This window comes from Xyrauchen texanus, chromosome 28 (genome assembly GCF_025860055.1).
Source record: "Xyrauchen texanus isolate HMW12.3.18 chromosome 28, RBS_HiC_50CHRs, whole genome shotgun sequence".
Classification (NCBI taxonomy): domain Eukaryota; kingdom Metazoa; phylum Chordata; class Actinopteri; order Cypriniformes; family Catostomidae; genus Xyrauchen; species Xyrauchen texanus.
In genome coordinates, this window is record NC_068303.1 from 9,473,567 (window position 1) to 9,495,962 (window position 22,396).

Genomic DNA, 22,396 nt, shown 5'->3' on the forward strand with positions numbered 1-22,396 from the left:
ACCCTTATCTCAGAACATGGTCATTCTGATATTGTAAATGAAATGGAGCCCTGTCTGGAAACCTTCATTTTAATCAAGTGTCTCACAATCTCTGCATTTCATTAGTCCTCTTCCTATTTTTAGCCACGTTTACACAGGGCAAGACTGAACCAGTCAGCTCCAGCCTCTATCTATAGCCTTGAGTGAAAGTGAGAGCGTGCATGAGTGTGTGTGTGTGTGTTAGAGAGCGAGTGTGTGTGTGGCTGGTGATGGGCTATTGATCCGAAAATAGCTGTGGGAGATTAAACAGTGCGTGTGACACCGGCGACAGTGCTGGCTTTGCCCGCAGACCAGGCTTGTCAGGGTGGATCATGGGGAGAATAGGCATGTGGAGCAGCTCTATGGAAATAGGCGCAAGCTGTTACCCACTTGCTGTTGTTGTTTGTGTGGGCTGACAAGAGACCGGCTCTGCTTTAAGCCCATCACCTAATCTTGTGGTGGAGCATTAGTTACCGGGGCCAGGGGTTAACATCTGCTTGGTGGGGTTCTAGGAGGTAACTGTTCTAGTTCCCTTTGTCACCTGTCATAAGGACAAACTGTGATTTTCTATCCTTGCTGTTTGTATGCTATGCTGTCTGGGAGTAAAGGGAAAATACTCTACTAATACTAATCCAGCTCTTGCTCACAAATCTAATAATAATAAAAGAGGCATGAAGAGCCTAAATGTAAAGCAGCTGAAATAGAAATGTGTTAAAGTTTAGAATTCTACTTTCTCTGATAATATTGGCAAACAATGATACATTTTCAAATGTGTAAAAGAGAAATATATTGACATTTTGTTTTACTAAATGTTGGAAGTTATTTACAAAAGGAGTTTTTATTTTATTTATATATACACTCACTAATGACTTTATTGGGAACACTATGCTCCTAATAAAGTGCCCGATGTGGTCCTCTGCTGTTGTAGCCCATCCGCCTCAATGTTCGACGTGTTGTGCATTCTGAGATGTTATTCTGCACACTACAATTGTACAGAGTGGTTATCTGAGTTACCGGAGACTTTCTGTCAGCTCGAACCAGTCTGGCCATTCTCTGTTGACCTCTATCATCAACAAGGCATTTCTGTCTGCAGAATTACCACTCACTGGATGTTTTTTGTTTTTGGCTCCTTTTGGAGTAAATTCTAGTGAATGTTGTGCATGAAAATCTCAGGCGATCAGCCGTTACAGAAATATTTAAACTAGCCCATCAAGCACCAACAATCATGCAATGGTTAAATCATTTATTTATTTATTATATTCAACACATTCTAATGGTTGCTTCCAAGACTATCACAAATAAATCTTGCAATTTTAAGTGTGACCAATGTTTGAAGTTCAGGCCGTAAAAATGATTAAGTATTAACGGGATGACCAATGGTTAAAGTCATAAACACTCCAAAAACTAAGCATTAACAAATCTCTATATTAGCTAGCTAGCTAACATTACTTTGATGACAATTTAAAATCAACAGAATATGTAACAACACTCAATACTCAATGCATTACAAAAAGCAAAATGTTTAAATATGTAAAGACTAAAAAATCTAACATGACAAGCAAACATGACATGTAATGACATTGCAGCATTTTCTCCATAAGATATTTGATGGTGAGAGCATTTTTACTCGGTTCACTTGTGGGCCAATCAAAAAAGAGATAATTTACATACAGTATAAGAATCTTATGGCACTTTTCCACTCGCCTCAACTCTACTCGCTTTACTTTTCAGAGCTTGCATTTCCATTGCAGTTTAGTGCCACCTCAACGTGGGTGGGATTATAGGCTGATCGTCATAGTTGTGCCTCTACTGCCGTGACATCATCTTAAACATGACGCAAACTGACCAAAACAATAACACGACTGCTAGCTGTTAGCTACTAGCTCATTGTGCTGCATAAAGCAGTTGTTGCATGGTGATTTTACACAAGTGTAACAGTTAAATTGGCCTGGTTGTTTTAGAAGCAAGCTTCCAGTAGCTGCTCAACTAAATAAAGTGAAGCTTTCAAGCAGAGTATAGAATTAACATAACAAAACATACCATCCTCCAGGGCACTCTCCCTCCTATTGCTCCATTAGCGTCCATTTGGTCAAACCACTTCCACTTTTCATTGATAGTTCTGTAGTCAATTAATTTTTTTTCCCCCTATTCCCTATACTGTTGGTAGGTCCAGTGGTAGCTGTGTGCAGCCAGCAGCTGAGACAGTTCCTGAGAGACTTTTTGTTTCACTCATCGCTAACGAGTGGACCGTCTGCACCTCGTTTATTGACCACACCGTGGTTTTGCGCACAGCCATTTCTTTTTTCACAATTCGAAAGTCACGTGAACAAATGATACTGTTATCGTCGCTGGTAACTTTAAAACTATCGGGTTGATGTCACGTGTCTGAAATCCAGTGACGCTGGTAGTGAAGATTCTCCCTGACCAGTCAGTGATCTGCAGGATTTTGACATCACATTTAGTATCGACTAGGGAACCTCGACCGAGGTGGTACTAAAAAAAGTATCAGGTACCAGGTACTATCCACAGTGGAAAACCCCAAAAAAGCAAGCAAAGTCGAGTTGAGTCGAGTTGTACCGTGCAGTGGTAAAACCCCTTTAAACAGCCTGTTTAATTATAAGGGTCAGAGAGGGAGTGGAAATGGTAATGTTAAACTAATTTACAATTGTTTTTGGCGCAGAAACCTTGATAACATCATACAGTAAGACTAAAATGCACTACTGTTGCACTTGTGTATATGGTAGTGTGACAATCAAGTGATTTGATTTTTAAAATGCTACTAAGGTGAAGAAATTGGCCCGTTTAAAGACCAGCCCCACAGCCTCAAAGCAATTGGTAATGCTAGAAAACATTCCCTGATTTTATTTTATTTACCCCTTACAGCCATGAAGGGAGAGCATTTATTTGCAAACATGAGAAGCACTCCATTCCTCCAGCGGGTCTATCTCCTAGGAGGGGAGGAGCTGGTAGTCCTGCAGTCCACCATTGTAGAGTCCTCACTGGGAGACAGTTTCCAACAAATAACTGACTTCAATGATCTCCCCACATCCCTCTTTGCCTGCAACGTGGACCAGTCAGTATTTGAGGACCAGGAGGGCAAGGTAAGGTTAATTGACTCATCCATTTCTTGCTCCATTTCACCTGCATGACTAGAACTGTCATTATTAGAACTGACATTTTGTTGTACTTGAGTTAAAACTCACTCCTGTAATGGTGAAGTGTGTCATTTTTGTGCCACTATAGTGTCACCAAACAGAATTGCAAAAATAGACTGTTTCCAAGCAAGTTTCTAAAAACATTCCAACAATCTTCCACTGTTAAAAAACTAGTCAGTTCCCTGTAAAACAGCTTATTACAGGTAGTCCTGCTAAAAACTCATGCTATTGGTTGAGCCAGAAGTCAGTATGTCAAACCACTCATATAAACAGAGCAATGTTTTTGAAAACATCACAGAGCAGCAATGTTATTTGAAATGCTAAATTATAGTCTCTGCTTATAAAACTGGAATAGGAGAAGGTATTTTTACATCTAAAAAATTACACTTCACCTTTAAGAATAGAAATCTTTATTGTCGTTGTACACATACAACGGAATTTGATTCAATCCGATCAGTGCAACATCAAATAAAGTGCAACAGGTATATAAATATAAAAGAGCCTCTAAAAGTAGCTCTAAAAAATGCATAAAAGAAAAAAATTCTAAAGGAAATGAAAACACATCATACCACACATACAAAACAGTTCACTGCACGATACATCTCCTTAATAATGCATTCAAGTAGTGTTTAGTGCTGCTATTGCTTTTGGATAAAAATGTTTTTTTAATCTATTTGTTCGTGTTGTCCTGAAACGTCTGCCTGGGGGCAGCAGTTCAAACAGGGAGTGTCCGTGGAGATGGATCTTTAAGTATGTTTTGAGCTGTTTTGAGGCAGCGGGAACTGGGTGGGGAGAGGGCAGCCAATAATCTCTTGGGCAGTGGTGACGACCCTCTGGAGCACTTTCCTCTCTGTTTCTGTGCAGCTGGCAAACCACACACAGATACTATAAGTCAGTATGCTCTCTATGGAGCAGCGGTAGAAGGACAGAAGCACTTTTTGGGTGAGGTGGTTCTTCCTAAGGATCTTCAGGAAGTAAAGTCTCTGCTGTGCCTTCTTTACCAGTACTGTGGTGTTAGTGCTCCAGGTTAGGTCCTCCTCTATGTGCACGCCCAGGAACCTGAAATCCAGGACCCCCTCCACACAAATGATCAAAAGGGGCTTAATATCTGTTTAATTTTTCCTGTAGTCTATTATCAGCTCCTTGGTTTTGGTGGTATTGAGGACCAGGTTGTTATCCGTACACCACACAGACAGCGGCTCCACCTTTTTGATTTCCCCAAAAATGGATGAGTGAGTTTATAGGAAACATGATTTTTGCCATTTTGTTTGGTCACGCTAGTGCCGCAGAATTTACACACTTTACCTTTAAGGAAAGGCATAATTTTTACATAATTTTTGCTTGAACGCCAAATGATTGAGAGTCCAATATGGATTCTAAGTAAATACTTCACAGAAACATTAGAACAAAGGCAGTTTGACTGACTGGAATGTTAGAATGCTCCAGTGGAAAAGCAGTTCCCAAGACCTGCATTACATGATTGTGAATTAGGCCTCTCCAATTCAATTATCTATGTAGGCCAGATCAGGTGTGAAATTCGACTTGTGGGCTCTCTTCGAAAAAGATTTCGTCTCATTTGCAAGTGGTCTCAAGAGTGAGCTTACACCTAGAGACAAGGGAGTATCTCCCACTGTATATCCTGCATACGTGAAGTATTGTTATTTAGTTATGATGACCTATGGCATCCATGTTTTCAAAAATGCAGATAAAACCCTTATAGTGTTGCTCACATAATGTATTATTTCCATAGTTTCAGTTTCGGCATATTATTTTGTCACAAGAGAACATAGGTACTGCATGATTGATTAAAACTCATATGATGTAATGAGAACTTGTAGCAGAAGTTATAATAAGTAGCATTTGGCTTTAACGCCTCGATGATAAAACATGGAAAATGATTGAAAGAAGGAAAAATAATTAAAGAGTGAAAACTGATTTTTAAGTTTTATCTAAACAGAAGTGGGGTTTTAAAGGAATAGTTACCCCAAAATGGAAATTCTGTCATCATTTATTTACCTCTTTTTGTTCCATATCTGTATGACTTTCTTTCTTTTGTGGAACGTGAAAGGAGATTTTAGGCAGAATATTCATGCTGCTCTTTTCCATAAAATGAAAGTGTATGGGACCACTGCTGTCAAGGTCCGAACAAGACAAAAAAGCACCATAAAATTAGGTAATACAACTTGTGCATTATATTCCATGTCTTCTTAAGCCATACTGTCAGGAGCTTTGTGTAAGAAACTGAAATTTAAATCATTATTCACTGAAAATGTTGCCCTCCGGCACAACTTTCAAATCTCATTACACTTCTGCATATTCAAACTTGGTGCGTTGTGATTGGTTAGGAGAAATGGAAGATCCTATTTGAATTGAGATTTGAGGGTATCAACAGTGGGCAAGCTGTTCAGTTTCAGTCTGTTCCTTACACTAAGCTATCTAATGGCTTCAGAAGACTTGGAATATAGCACATGAGTCGTCAATGGTCATATTTAGTCATTTTGGAGTTCAAGAGCACCCATTCCCCAGTCACTTTCATTGCATGGAAAAGTGCAATGAACATATTCAGTCTAACATCTTCTTTTGTGTTTCATGGAAAAAAAGAATGTCATAAGGGTTTGGAATGACATGAGTGTGAGTAAATTATGACAGCATTTTCTTTATAGAATGAGCCAGTCCTTTAAAGATTTATCTGTCAAGCATTTAGTTATAATCTTTAAACCGTACTTCTTCTGAATGTTACATCACTTGGAACACGAAATGCAGTGGTTACTAAATATTTGACCTCAGCTAAATATTTAGCCCAGACATTCTTTGAACAGTTTTAAGAACACTGATCATGTGATATGCTAAGCTGTGCCAGCAGGGCCATTTCTGACCATTTTGGTGCCCTAGGCAAGATCCCTATTGCTCCACCACCCCTAAACACTAAAAGCATTTAAGTCAGATTTTTAACAGATTTTTTCTACCACTATGAATATAGCCTACAATAACGATAATAGGTAGCTAGCTACAGATTTGTGAGGGCTGGAGTTATACACTCGGAAATATAAGCTAGCTAAAGTCTTAACAGCTTGCTGAAAAACAGGGCCAATGACTAGTTGAATACCTCTTTTCCAGTCCCCCATTTATCTCTCTCTTCCCAGCAGCAGCAGCAGCAGCAGCACACAGCCGCCCACTAACACCAAGGAGACCGGAATTAATCGCTGTCTCAGATACTGCAAATAAAAAAACATAATCTGATTGAATATTAAAATAAATCTAAAGAACTAAATAATAATACATCTTAAAAATAAAAAGACAAAAAAATGAAATAGCTGTTTGCACTCTACATGCTAGTTCGCCTAGTTTGCCTATACCTAGAAATGGCCCTGTCTGCCAGGTATGTCTGGCCCTCTGACCTGCACTGGACACACAAACATAGACTCAAAATTCTTACACTGATAAGTCCTGACAGTTACTCTCAGACAGACTAGATCTTCTGATAGAGGTTAATATAAAAGGTGGTCCATGACTTGCACCATTGAATCACAGACTCAGAATGGTTCTTCATAAACATAAAACTAGCACTCCATCTTTTACTCTGAATAGTTCCACTAATGCGAACACGCACACAGTAACTCTTGAAAAGTATCCCTTTGCTGCGCACCTTACTTTGCATGATTCATGTGGTTAATTTCCTTACATAACAAGTAACAGTGTTGGAAGTTATTGTTTTTAAGGTGAATTCAGTGATCCGTAATGAGAGACTTTGTTGTACCACACTGTTAGTTTGGTTTGGGGCAAGGTTGTGAGGCTTCAGTGCTCTTGTAAAAAGTAAGCTTACATTGTACCCTGAATAGTGCTTCAGCAATATACTATGGCCTTGTTGTATCTTTGTTTGTTTTTTTACTTGGTTAACTAAGTACTCATGAACATCAGAAAGAGATTATGCTTATTCCAGTAGCTTCTGTGTCCTTTTAAAGGGATAGTTCACCAAAAAATGAAAATGAGTTTTTTATAAAAAGTAATTTTTTCCTTGGAACACAAAAGGAGAAAATTATGAATATAATGACAGTTCATAGTGGCCATGGCTGTCAAGAAAATTACACCATAAATGTATGTTATATTACTTGAGCACTATATTCCAAGTTTTCTTAATCCGACGATAGCTTTGTCAGAGGAACAGACCAAAATGTAAGTCATTATTCACTGATCATTTTAAAGCTGCACAACAATTCATTTAAAAAATTATACTTTTGTCTTCCATGGAAGAAAAATATACAGTAATACAGGTTTGGGTTCCTCCTGTTGTCTGGCACAATATTAAAGGATATTATTCGGAAATTTGTCAATTTTCTAATTCAATCCAAAAGTTGTCATAAGGATGCTCACATTAATATGCATTATGTCAGCAGCATTTATCCAGTATATTTGATATGATTCATATATTATATTAATATTATATATATATTAATATGTATTTTGCCATAGATTACATATTTATTTGATTTTATTTAGTTTTTATTTTATTAACTACTTATATAGGCAATGTTGCAAAATCTAAAGCTACCATGCATGTTCAGAACAGTAGAACAAATAAATGTAGCTTAAAATGTTGTGTTTGAGCTAAATTCTCATCTTGTGATGAGCCAAATAATTAAGCACAAGAAATAAAAGCATATTTTAAAATATTAGATTTTTTTGTGAACTTCAACTAAATGCTGCAATCCCTGTGTCTATTACAGAACAAAACCCCTATCATAAATGAGGGAACATGTGCTTAATTAGGCAGCTAATTGTGCTGATTATACTGCTCTCAATGTCTGACCGTTTCCCTTACAAATGCCATGAAATATTACCCGATTAACAGAGCATGATTGCATTTTCTTTGACTGGCCAACTTGTAGTAATGGCTTTTTGCTAAACTGGTTGCACAGATTAAAATCTTCACCCTCACATGATTACAGAGCACATGGTTGTGAGATGCAGAAGCTGTCTGATAGTTAAATACATAACTGGCTGCTGCCTAATTAATCTGTCTCAGATTGGAATGGGACATTTTTATATAATGGGTGTAATGGGACCCAGTGGTCCATTTATGTAGAAGTTATGTTAATAAAGCCACTAAGCCTGGGAGGTAACTTCCTGAATGATATTGCAGTCTGTTGCCAAAACCTTAACTGTACTTTGGCTATTTTTTGGTTAAGAGGACATTAGGGATGAGAATCAAAAGGAATTTAAAGATGTTGAGTCTTAGATGGCTCTAAAAGTGATTGTTTTAGTATTTTTGACGAAGAAATAGTTGGAAATAATAAATTCATAACAAAACTCAATGTGTATGTTTAATAACACATAATCATATTATCAACCATCCAGTAATTACTCAGATTTAAATCTGATGAGCTTTAAGAAACCTAACACATTAACAACTTTTGGTTCATTTCGACCATTCAAATGTATGATTTAAGATATTCACTGAAAAGACCCGACTCATAAGAGTCATTTGTTCATGAATCAGACTACACTAGTCACACTGTATGTTTTGCACTGTAGATTTAAAAATAAAAGTCTCATAAGAGTAATTTGTTTGAGAATTTAATTACTGTGGTCTCGCTGTATGTTTCACACTCGTGATTTAGTAGCGGTGTTGCGATTCTCAATAATTACACTCTTCGACAATAATGTAACCATGAGGGCCTGAATGCCATTATAGTCTGTTGCCATAGTGTAATCTGCATCTTGGCAGGAATTATTATTTTTAACCTTATATGTCACTTGTGTGTTTGAGATGATTCTACTCCAATAGCCAATGATTGCTTTGCCATAGCCCCTGGTGACCCTGCAATCCCTTCACTGCAGGGTATTCAGCATCTGTGATTGGATTTGGCAAACATCCGGAGAGTAAAGGAAAGCTCCAGATGCATGAAGCTTAATGACAGATGACAGCTAGACAGAATAGACTGTTGCTAATCTCGTATCTCCCTCTCTGCTCTCGCCTGGACCTCTGTCAAGGGCCCCCACTTTGCTGATTGATCAAGGGAGGTCAAATTGTTCCAAAGGAGCATCAGCACAATGCCGTTGCCTTCAGGCATGATTCTCAGTGCTGTCAAAATGTTTGATTGTGTTTGCCACCTCTGGTGGAGGCGTTGCTTGCGTGTCTGATTCACTGAATCAGTTTAGTAGGCTGTGATTATTTTAACCCCATGAAAGGCCAAGGTGATGCATATAACTATTTAAAGACATATGGTGTTATTAGCTGCCTAAGAATAGGAAAGCAATCTTAAAGATTTTATTTTACCAAATCAGGCAGTCTGGAGCACACGCAGGAGAGCGTTTTGACTCTTATTGTAAGAGTACAATCCACATTCCTGCTTTCTAATTAAAGGGATAGTTCACCCGACAATGTAAATTCTGTCATAATTTATTCACCCTCATGTTGTTCCAGACCCAAATTAATTTCTTTCTTCCATGGAACACCAAAGGAGAAGTTTAGCAGAATGTTCAAGCTGCTCTGTTCTATAAAATGAAAGTAGATGGGGACTAGGAGCTGTCAAGCTCCAAAAAGCTATATTCCACGTCTTGTAAAACCATATGAGAGCTTTGTGTGAGGAACAGGTTGAAATTTAAGCTGTTATTCACTAATAATCTTGCTTTAAAGATCTTGCTTGACAACAGTGGTCATCATTAACTTTTAAAGTTTGGAAAAGAGCAGCTTGGACTGTAATAAATTCTGATATAAATAAATCCTTCTTTGTGTTCCACAGAAGATAGAAAGGGGGTTTCTAAAGAGATGAGGATGAGTAAATGATTTACAAAGACTTGCTACTGTTAGAACATACACAGACATACTGAGTTAAGAGAGAGTGTGCAAGTTGATTGGCTACCGATTACACATCTGTGGCATGGGAGGGCGTGGTCATGTGTCTGTCTGCGGGAGAGGGAAAGTGGTAAGGCTTGTCACCTGAGCTGTAATTACTCTTACACCTGTCTCTCATTATAGTGATGGTGGAGGGAGACCTGATAAGGCTCGCCAGAACGTCAGAGGGAGAGAGTGGCTCGGAGCAGTAGTAGATAAAAGACCGGCAGCTAAAGCCAGAGACTGTACATTTAAAGCCCTATTTGAGTTGGTCACTAAGAGCTGTTTCTTTGTTTAAATGAACCTGAAGTGTGTGTGTGAATAAACACTCAACTGTTCGCTGTCTCCTGACTCCTCCATTTACATTTTACATTTACATTTATGCATTTGGCAGACGCTTTTATCCAAAGCGACTTACAGAGCCCTTATTACAGGGACAATCCCCCCGGAGCAACATGGAGTTAAGTGCCTTGCTCAAGGACACAATGGTGGTGGCTGTGGGGTTTGAACCAGTGTCCTTCTGATTACCAGATTACCAGTTATGTGCTTAGACCACTACACCACCACCACTCCTCCATTGCCCACTAACTTGGATCTGTCACAACATCAAAGAACCTGTTCGCTTACACCATGTGAGCCGATTGGCTTGACATATCGCATGTGAGTGAGCTGATTGGCTAACAGAAAACAAGTTCAAAGAAACTATTCACTTGAGCAAAAGAGTTTCATGCCTGTACTCAGTTATTTTACTGAGTGCTGTTTTATGTTTTTCTGTCCTAATGTGTTTGCGGTGGCATTTACTAACAGAATAACCCACGTCATCCAGTTGTATGTCGTGACTATGTCATAGACATTTTCTGCATCCCTCCCTTGTGCTCACCATGCATCAATACAATTGATCTCCAGTTTGGAAATGTCACAAACACAAACCTAGACATGATTTACATAGTGTCTCACTTATAACCTGCCACTTGAGTTGCTGGCAAGGCAAATATGGATAAATCTTTTTTTTTTTTCGCGACAGGGGAGTAATTACCCAGCCTGTAGAGAGACTGGCTGAGATTTATTCCGGAGTTGTTCTGTTTGCGCTGCATATAATGCTGTCTAACCTTTCGGCAACCTTACACACCAGATAACCATGCTGTGGTTCTCACTATGACCCACTGTGATAGATCTAGTTGCCTCCAGAAGCCCTACCCCCTGTTACCCCTGCTGTAAAGAGTAGCTTAGATCACCATGAATTTTCATACTTGTTCCTGCTGGTTAGTGTTTGTTTGATGCTAGTCCAGCTGGTATCGTTTATAACCATTCTTTTCAACAGCAAAAGAATAGTTCACCCAAAAATGTTGTCTTAATTTATTCACCCTCATGTCTTCCAAAATTCTATTTTTCTTTGGAACCTAAAAGGGGTTGTTTATATTACAATTGTCTAAGCTGCTCTTTTCCATACAATTAAAGAGAATGTTACAACGGCTGTTAAGCAAAATTAAAAAAAAATTTTTTTATGAATAACAACTTACATTTCAGCATGAACATTCTTCAAAAAGTCTACTTTTGTGTTCCATGTACAGCTAAACTATCACTATGCAAAGTTTTTGGATCACTTTAAGAAGAAAAAAATTTAAAAACCAAACCTCAGTGGTATAGCTTCCATTATGATGTCACTAAGGACCTGTGACAAAAGACAGAGGAGAGTTCTGGTTTCATTGGAGTTATGTAATGGAGCTCGTCGGTCATGAGTTCTGCTTTATATGGGCATATCAGTTTTAAGTGGAGTTACAAGTATGGCCTTTTGTTCTGCACGAATTCCTTTCCTGAGGCTCAAGTACTTTTGCTCTTCCAATGTGTGTGTGTGTTTGTGTGTGTGCAATGTATGCTTGAGTTCTCACCCCAACCTCCTGCTTGCAAGGTTGGCTTAAGTTCACGAAACGGCTGAAACCATAGCCCAGTAATGTGACACACTAGAAATATCAGTCGTCTGCTCTCTTGAATGACATTTATAGGGTGCAAGGACACAGAATAAGTGAGCTAATGCTATTCTCAAGTGAGCCATTAACATTCCAGTGTCACTCTTTTATTGTGCTGGCTAGCACGGATACGTGATGCTGTGGCTTATGCGGTCCACACTGTCAAGGTTAAATACTTGAATTGGGATCTATTAACATGAATGACTCTCACCCATGCGGAGCTGTGCATGACGTGTGCATGACCTCTCTGCTGTACCTGTTCTTAGTGCTGCGCTTATTGTTTTTGCCAGAGGGTTTAATACCTCCCACACACTACACATTCTTATGTCATCATTGTGTTCGCTCTCTACCCCGCATTCTCCCCACTGCCTGATCAGCCCCATTACATAACACTCATACCCCTCATCTTTCTTTTTTTAGCATTTATAACTGTCAATTGCACTCCATAACAATTCTGTGTCGTTAGAATACACCGTGGCTGTGTTTAAAATGGAGTACTACCACACTGCTAGGGGGCCGTTCACATCATTGCATTAAAAAAAGTTAGACACAGAGCAACAAATTAAACAGAATGCTGGTGTCTTGAAACACTCAAAAAAGTTATTTTAACTTGACACAATGTATTAAAAACAGTTTAAAGTTGAGTTTATGTCATCGTCATTAAAGTTTACATTGACTGTTCTACCTGTTCCCGCCTCCTCCTTGCCCATCCTTTACCCGTTACACAGTGCAATGAAATAATGAGTCAGGAAGGATGTGTTAAAAATATTACTTTCGCAGCTGCTATTATTTCCAGTTCATTCGTTGCAATGGAAATGTCAAGTCTAAAGCCTGGCATTGGGGGATAATCCCCACAATGTGCTATGTTTCATATAGCATACACATACAGCAGAAATAGTATGAGTAATAAGGTAGTATGCTATTCCAAACATAGCCAATATCACAGCTATTAATTGTGGCCTCTCTCATTAATCTGTGAATATTTTCTGTATTGCATTCCTATAATATGCATTGCATGCCACAGCTGTCAACCATTGAACCCTTGTATTCTGGGCTAATGACGTTGCTCTCTGTTCAATACTGCTAATCAAAACCTTTTGGAAAGACAGCCAAAAAGATCTGGGCTCTGATTTATTGTAATCAAAGGCTAGAGAGTGTCTATTTGGATGCAGCTGCTACATGGATTACCACCACAGTTAATATAAAAGTGCTCTGTTTGACTAGGGCAGGGGTCGGGATACTTTTTTCACTAAGTAGACAATTTTTTAATTTTTGGTTGATGCATTTTTTTTCGAAAGAGCCATTGCACAAACTAATAATTTACTATTTTCAAAAAACAAATTTTTTCAATTAAAATAAATATTTTATTATACCCATAGACTACTCAAAAACAAACAAATATGCAACAAGTAATAAGTATCATGTTGTAATATGGATGAGTACACGTGCTTGTCCATAAAATTACTTTTTTTTTTAACAATTGTAAGATAATTGCCTTAAAACATTTCTTGATATCTGATTATATTGTCAACCCCCCTGCCGAGGGTCAGTGAATATTTTTGCTTTATTGATTTTGCTTTAAATATTAAATTAATTTATTGAAACAAGAAAAACTAAATACATTTCTAAATTCATATTGCACTATAAATGAAGATGAGATGTTTTCAAGATGTGAACTGTTGCTTGGATGCTTCCTCAATATTACCCAGTGTTAAAGCATGCTACTTTAAAACTGCCATAGAGAGAGGATCCGATGACATATTTGGTGAGACATCCACCTTATTTTTAAGCAAAACTAGGGCACCACTATTATCAATCTTGAATGTGGGCCACTTCCGGTATAAGCCACATCCAACTATTTTATAAAAATACTACATTATGCTGCATTATATTACAGGCTGGCAATAAATGTCAACATTTTATTATCATTAATTACAATGATCATAAACTCATTGGTTTTAAGCGCATATAGTTTTAACGGTTATCGCATTTTGTCATTGTTTAATCACACACTGTTGCACTGCCAGAATGAATGAAATCAGGTGCTGACATGGACAGTCCTGGGCACCGTCTTGACATGCCTCCACAAAATTTACACAACCAGAAGAGAGAAGAAAGATGCCGGAAAAATGCTGCTTCAACTTTCTTTGCACTAAAACGGCATCTTGTTTCATCTTGGCAAAATAATAAACGCATTTTACTCTCTGTTCTTGTCAGCGAGCATTCTCTCTTTCTTAGCATTGTATAGTAAACAGACACGCAGATCACGCATTCAGCATTGCTTATATGAAATATCGCCTTTGGAAATAAATAAATAAATACATCATTGGAGGTAATGCAGGTACATATGAGTGGAAGTTTACATTGAGACAAGAAAGACTGCATCGTAATTATCTCGGTAAAGAAAGAAGCATATTTTATTACAGTCTCTTCAATACAACAACACAGAAACAAGTGAATGATTTACTTACTCTTTGTACTATAAATGCTGACATTAGAAAATGATCCGATATTGGCACATAATTCTGCTGTACATCATGTGGTAGTGTGACAGTTTATAAGACCACTAAATATCACTAAATTCTGGTATTATAACCTTCTAGTTATTTACCCTGCAGTCAATGCCAATGTGAACTTTTTCACATTCGCCAGAAATGCAGTCGCTGCTTACTTCCGCAATGCAAAATATGCTGGATAAGGCAGTGTTAAAATATTAATGTCCTCCCAAAATATGTGCGATGAGTCAGGGTGAGGAGGAGAGCAGTTTTACTGCACCAAGTGCTGGAAATAGCTCACTCAATCCACATTACTCATAGCGAGTCTCTTTTTAAGAATTCTGAGCAGAGATTAGTGCCATTGTGACTTCCAACTCTGACAATTTCCACACATTATCAAAGTGTGTGCTATGAGTAATGACTAAAACTGGGACAGGACTCATTCGTTCCAAAAATTCTCTTTTAAGATATAGAGTAAATTAATGTGCAGTTAATGTTAACAGAAGTATTTATAGAAAATGAATGGCACTTATACTTACCAGTGCTGGACCAATGGACTGGGGCATTGCTAGGGTTGGAAGAGATAAGGGGCTTACTCCCAGAGCATCCCCACCCCCCATAATTAATTTTCAAATACATTCAAATGTGTAATGATTTACAGTGTATACTACACCAATACATTCAACATTCTGCAATAAACAAATAAATATGATTTCCTGTTATTGCCCTCTTTCTTGATCTCACAAGTAAAGAAAGGGTGTGGTGCTAAACTGTTTTTCTTTGCTATGCCTGAAATAATCGTTTTAACCGGAATAATTGCATAACATAAAATTAGTCTAAGATTTTGGTAAATTACATTATTCAGTTTACTGAATTAGTGCTGGAGAGCAACTGTACCAGTGAGCTACCTTGTGGTTGCTGACCACATAATTGACGCTTAATATGACTAAAATAAAACTAAAATGGAAAGAAAGAAATGACTGATATTGAATTGTTTTCATGGCATGGAGGTAAATGACCAACTCTAATGTATTTACATCGTATGAATGACTATTTACTTGTTAACTTAAAAAAAAAAGAAGTCTGGCCCTTTAAAAACTGTCTGCATAAATCAATCTGCTTTGAATTTACTGGTCTGTCATGGGTCATGTCATACCTCTTGATCTCCTGACTGGCAGTGTCTGTGTGTTTCCTGAAAAATTTGTCTTTTTCACATCTGAAAATATGATTTATAACATGGTTTAAGATGTCAGTCTACATGTAGCGTACTCTCAGCAATGTACTACAAGGCTACAAGCATATTAATTGCAGCAAGCTAGCCAAATAATCGATTTATCTATGGCACCATGAGTGTGTTAGCTAGCTAGCTTGTTGAGCCTGATCTTAAGTGGGCACAATGGATTTGCCCAACATTAGGTAAGTAACATTACAGTAACTGATGTTATGAAACAGCTACCTAGCTGGCTATTTCAAACCTAGTTAAAATATTCTATAACACATCAAGCTTTTTAAAATGCACAAGAACAGTTTTCGTTACAATGTACGTGTATATTTATATCCTCCGGAGACCCGAGCATGACTGCTTTGTGCATTTTACATTTCCCTTTTGGATTTGTAACTAGTAGCATCTAATAAACATGCAAAAAAAATAAAAAATAAATAAATTCTAGAGCAAATAGCTTTCCTAAAAATCTATTTTCACATATGTGGACAGCGGGACTAAGTTGTGAATTTTTTAATAATACCAAGCTAAAAATTCTCCCCAATTTGGAATGCCCAATTCCCACTACTTAAGAGGTCCTCCTGGCTGTGTGGTTACTCACCTCAATCCGGGTGGCGGAGAACAAGTCTCAGTTGCCTCTGCTTCTGAGACAGTCAATCCGTGCATCTTATCACGTGGCTTGTTGTGCATGACACCGCATTGACTCTGCAAGTGGAGGCACATGCTGCTCTCCAGGATCCACGCACAGCTTACCATGCTCCCCATTGAGAGCGAAAACAACTAATCATGTCCTCGAGGAGGTTAACCCATGTGGCTCTACCCTCCCTAGCAACCGGGCCAATTTGGTTGCTTAGGAGACCTAGCTGGAGTCACTCAGCACACCCCTGATTCGAACTCGCGACTCCAGGGGTGGTAGTCAGCGTCAATACTCGCTGAGCTACCCAGAAGTGATAGGAAGATTGGATCATTTTACTGACTTGGATCTTTGTCTCGTTCAGCAAAATGAACGAACCTTTATTCAAGTCATTTCGTTCATTTGGGCAGCCAAATCCCCTCCAACATGTGTACTTATGCAAACTTTGATTATAATCCAAATAAGGAAAAACTTATAATGCAGCCAAGGACAAATGATGAGAATTCAGCTCTGAAATCTTCTTGTCCGAGTTGTTTGTTCTTTTGTCACGTGACAGCCGTATACACAATGCATAGTATATATGGCTGTCACGTGACAAAAGAATGAACGACTTGGACAAGCAGACTCGAGAGGTGAACTAATCATTTCTGTTTCCTGTGTGAGCAGTGCATAGCGTATATGGCTTTCACATGACAAAAGAACGAACGACTTGGACCAAAAGAGGTTATTCATGTTTTTGAGTTGTTACAGATATTACAGCTGATTTTCTGTAAAGCTTTGGAACACACACACACACACACACACACACACACACACACACACAAATAAAAATGATATGAATTGATTTGACATTTATGTTACAATGTAACTTTATTCTCTCTTTGCACTGTCAAACAAACAAGTTATAGCCAGTGCTGAAGCATTTTACCAATCAGAAATTAGCATAAATAATTCTGATTCAAAGTTATGGCCAGCATCATCCGTTCACTGCCTACTTTATTTAAAATAAAATTATACATTATAAATTCTGAATCTACTGTATGTACAGATTATCATTGTCCCATGTCTGCCAAACACGTTGAGTGGTCCAAGCAAACCTTTTTTTTCATTCTTGCTCCATATATAGCCTCTCAAAGCAAAAATGTTTTCTCATTGTGAAAATGCACAATAAATATAGGAGAAAAACTAGCACTATTGTCCACTATAGTGGTCTTTGTGTTTAATAGCGTGCTGTTTTGTGATAAATTGCTAACATTTTTTAAATGGCTATCAAATCACAATGTCCACACGGAAGGACGCAGAGTTGCAAGAAGATATAAACATTTATAACATAATTAATTGAATACCATTAATTTATTTCCCCCAAATTATGTCAAAGTTCAGACTACAGTATAATTTTACAAGGTCACTTTGTAAACTGTGAACAAAAATAAAGCCTAGAAGTTAGACATAAGATCTCGGAAGGCATAAAAAGTCATTGCTTGCAAGTTTTACGATTTGCATATCATGTGGAATAGATCTGCTATTTCCATGTGATTTTATGATTTTTTTGTTGTTTTAGCCTTGGTATCTAAGCTGCAGCAATATAAGATGTTGACTATCTATCATATTACAGTTCAAACCCTCTTGACATCATCTTGTGATTACCGAACACACACTGTAATCAGGTTGGGGTGTTCTGATCAGTCGTAACAGCCTCTACAAGCAGTCCACCCCCATCACTGTCACATGACTGCTCACTAGGGGTGTGCAAAAAATCCATTATCTGTATTTGTATCTGTATCTGTTACTATGACAAAATTATCTGTAACTATATGTATTCGGATAGAACAGGTTGTGGGCGTGGTTTAAAGTGCATCAAAACTAATTTTAAAATGTAACTAGTACATTTAGGCTATAGCGTCTGTATATAAATTAGGCCTTGGATAGGCCTATTTAAATATTATTATTATTATATTTTTATTTGATTTGATTATATTATTGATATAGTCTTTATTTTTTCTCACCAGATGAAGCTGAATATGTAGGCTACATAAACTGTGGAATATGTTGTTAACTGTGGTTTCTCCTGGTATTTCGGACATTAATATCTGCTGAAACAACGTTTACGTCTGTGCAGTGTGCAAGTAACAATGTTATTCTGGAGGCACGAGGTGTCAAGCAATTTTGTGTTCACATATTTTTGTGGAGGACATCATTAATTAGTCAAATTATATGTGCAGAATTAGTGAAATGCAGTGGAATAAACTGCGAGTTCAAGCCTATATTTCTAGAAATATGTATATATCTTTTTTAATCCTCCGTATGTAGTAATATTCTGAATAGATTTACACTCTATGAAGTATTTGAACCTCTATGCAGCATTTAAACATTTTTGAAATAAAGGATTACCCAGATAATTACCTTCATGTGGATATAAATGTGGTCAGCTTACAGTCACACTGCACTATAAAATCATCACTTTTATAAATGCTTCCATGTGAATTGTGGGAAAACTTTGACAAAATGTGATCAGACATTTCAAACAGACATTTGAAGAAGTGGAAAATGTGTATGATATAGTTAATACTCTTTACAAGCTTAGATTTCTAAGACATGCACAATTAACGGAGACTGCAAACGGAGCCGAGAATACGGAAATCCGTTTTGAACTTCAAATCACCATGTGCCTTTTCATTCATAAGGTTTACACTGTTGTAATATTGGCTTCACAGACTCATCATTGCTTTGTACATTTCTATATGTTTATTTAAAATATTGCTTTATGCCTGTGCTCATTGGATGATCAGTCTTCCGAATATTTTTATTATTCTGATAAATTAGTTATTAGTTTTGAAGTCGTTATTTATGCCTTTCGAATAAGGTATTTATTTTCGGGCACATCCCTACTGCTTACAAAACTGTAGGGTTACTCTAGTTTGTCAGATTGATTCCAGAAATAGCCAGAGTAAAGCTTTTTAACATATTATGGAGTCATATTTTGTATTGTTTTATTCAGCAATGAGATATCAAAGGCACAAACTCTGTAGGTGGGGATAAAAAATGACAAAACATAGTTGTTTTTTTTGGGTGAAAATTATGTTGTCATTAACCCTTATTTAGTTGACCTTTGTGCTTCTGTGGAACACCAAAGGAAACATTTTGAAACATGTCCATTCAGCTCTTTTCAGTACAATGAAAAACATATAGTGACCAATGCACCAAAAAGGCAAATGTTCAATACATTTCTGTCTGTTCCACAAATACAGCAATCGTATGGATTCAGAAAACAGAAATATAGCACACGTGTTGCATGGAGTACTTTTATGGTACATTTATAGTGCTTTTTTTCCCTTTTTGGAGCATGGCATGAATACAATGATACAATGGTCACTGCGGGCAGGGGGGTAACATTGCAAACATTCTGCTAAACTTCTCCATTGTGTTCCATGGAAGCAAGAAAATCATACATGTTTGGAACAACATGGAAGTGAGTAACTATTGCCAGAATTTTGATTTTGGGTGAACTATTCCTTTATCTCTGTACATACTAGCGAGATGAAAAGTTTATATTAAAGGGATAGTTCACCCAAAAATGTAAAATGTCTCATTATTTACTCACCCTCATGCCATCCCAGATTTGTAGAACTTTCTTTCTTCTACAGAACACAAACAAATATTTTTAGAAGAACATCTCAGCTCTATAGGTTCTCTGTAAGTGAATGGTGACCAAAACTTTGAAGCTCTAAAAAGCACATAAAGGCAGCACAAAAGTAATACATAAGAAACCAGTGGTTTAATCTCTTCTTTTGAAGAGACCTTCTGTAATTGATTTGGGGTGAGAACGAATCAAAATGTAATTCCTGACTGCTATTGCAGTCACTAAGCATGATCAGGATTTGAAGATCAGTAACACTTCCTAGTGCTTGACACATGTGCAGAGCACTAGATGGTGCTAGGAAATGTTTTGAGCTTGAAATCATGATTGCCAAGGAGACTATTGATGTCAAGATTTACTGTATAGTGAAAAAGGGAGGAAATTATCACCCAAAACAGAGTAGATCACTTCAAAAGACATAGATTAAAATACTGGAGTCATATGGATTACTTTTATGCTGTCTTTATGTGCTTTTTGGAGCTTCAAAATGTAGGTCACCATTCACTTGCATTGTATAGACCTACAGAGTTTAAATAATCTTCTAAAATTCTTCATTTGTATTCTGCAGAAGAAAGAAAATCATACGTATCTGGGATGGCATGAGGGTGAGTAAATTATGAGATAATTTTCATTTTTGGGTGAACTATCCATTTAATAGCTGATCAGCCATCTTAATGATTCAGAGAACTGGTATTATCAAATCTGGTCTGTATTTCTCAGACCTTCTTTCTACTGTTGTTTACACAAATGTCTCAGTGAGCCAGAGATAAAAATGAATGTATTTTTTGTGTGGGACCTCAGCCCTCTCCGTTGTTCATGACCCTTTGTCATTTTTCAAAATAACATTTTGATTTCTCTAAAGAATATTGTAATCTAAGCTCCTTTTCAGAAAACAGAATAAACAAACATCATGATTGTGATTTTTAATCAACTGTTTGTGACAGCATTGGCATTCCTTATTAATTTAGCCTCACATTAAGATCTCCACTTAATTTTCATTATGACACTTAATTACACATCTCCTAATGACATACTTGTGCTGTAATCACGTCCTTCTATTGCTTTTCTGAACACTTAATGAGAATGAGCATGTGTGAGCTCCATTTTATGGGTATAAAGTCCAAGGAAGGCACCAAAAGCGAGTTGTGAAGTGAGGTGTTTTAAGTTGTATAGGCTGTAATACAGTGAAGAGGAATGCATGCACCCCCTAACCCAAATCCCAAGCCTAAACCTAACCATCAGAGGAGTAAAAATGTAAATGTAGAGGGAAAAATACAACCTCCAAATCGTGCTAGTCACTGATTATGCAAATGCGATTACTTCCTGGTTTCAACGTGGAATGCGAACCCAAAATCTCCAATGCTGCAGATGCAATGAACGACGTCCAGTCGCATCTCAAGGGAAGGTAAACATGCTTGAGCCAATGCAATAATGTCTGATGTCACTTGTCAGTGAGTTGGCATAATGTTGCTGATCCTAGAACACTGTAACTCTTGGAAAATACATGTCGACTTCAAGTGTGATCATCTTGTCATTTATTATCCATCAGTTACTCCATAAATGGCTGTGCGTTCTTGGATTCTGTCAGCACTATTTCGTACAGTTCATGTTGGACTATACATGCAGACAGACAACTTTAGCTGTTGTGTCTGAAAATTACTAAATTTCAGGTTGCTTCTCACCAAAAACCTATCATATGTCTTCAGAAGACTTGGAATATGAGACTTAGACAAGACTAAGACTATTTTGTATCATACTTCTGGGTCCTTTGTGAAGCTTTAAAGTGAGTCTATATCCACTGCCATTGTATTGAAAAGACAGCCCGCAATATTAATTAAAACATCTACTTTTGTTTTCCGCATATAAGTGTTAAAGTCATATGGGTTTGGAACTACATTGGTGTTAAGAGTTGTTAAATAATGACAAAATGTTCATATTTGGGTGAACTATCCCTTGACCTTGGTCAATGTAACTAATTTGCCTATTTGAGAAGTGGCCTAGAAATAGAGCAGAACGTTTAATATATAATTAAATAATTTCATAAAAAGTTTCTTAATTCCAGATGTTAAATAGACTTAAATAGATTTTTGATCCCCCACAGTATGCAGTTTTTGTACATTCTTAGTATTATCTTGACTTGTTGAAGAGGCAAACGTCTTCTTTATTTGCCTGTCAGAGAGATGTGGAATATAAATACCTGTGGCTGATGTTGGCCATATATTTTCATCAAATGTTGCCTCTTTCCCTATCAGATAAACAGTAAAACAGTGCGGAAATGTCATCAAGCAAACCCTTTTAATGCTAACAGATTAGACGCATTTATTTAAGACATGGTATTTAGTGCTCATAAGAGATTATATGAGATGCAGTCGGTTTCTTTGCAGAGTGAAACATTTATCAATCTAAGAAATAATACTTCAATTCCCCTGATGT

At 37.4% G+C, this 22,396-nt stretch overlaps 1 protein-coding gene across 2 annotated transcripts in view; it reads left to right on the forward strand.

Moving 5' to 3' along the window:
* Positions 1-22,396, forward strand: part of LOC127622163 (calcipressin-2-like) — an 83,463-nt gene that overhangs the window by 2,108 nt on the left and 58,959 nt on the right. The window contains exons 1-2 of one of the 2 annotated variants that reach the window (XM_052096137.1): positions 341-533; positions 2,902-3,119. In XM_052096137.1, coding sequence (XP_051952097.1) covers positions 2,904-3,119 — 216 coding nt within the window. In that variant the 5' untranslated portion in view covers positions 341-533; positions 2,902-2,903. Of the gene's footprint in view, positions 1-340; positions 534-2,901; positions 3,120-22,396 lie in introns of those variants that run through there. The other variant, XM_052096136.1, reaches the window with a different exon arrangement.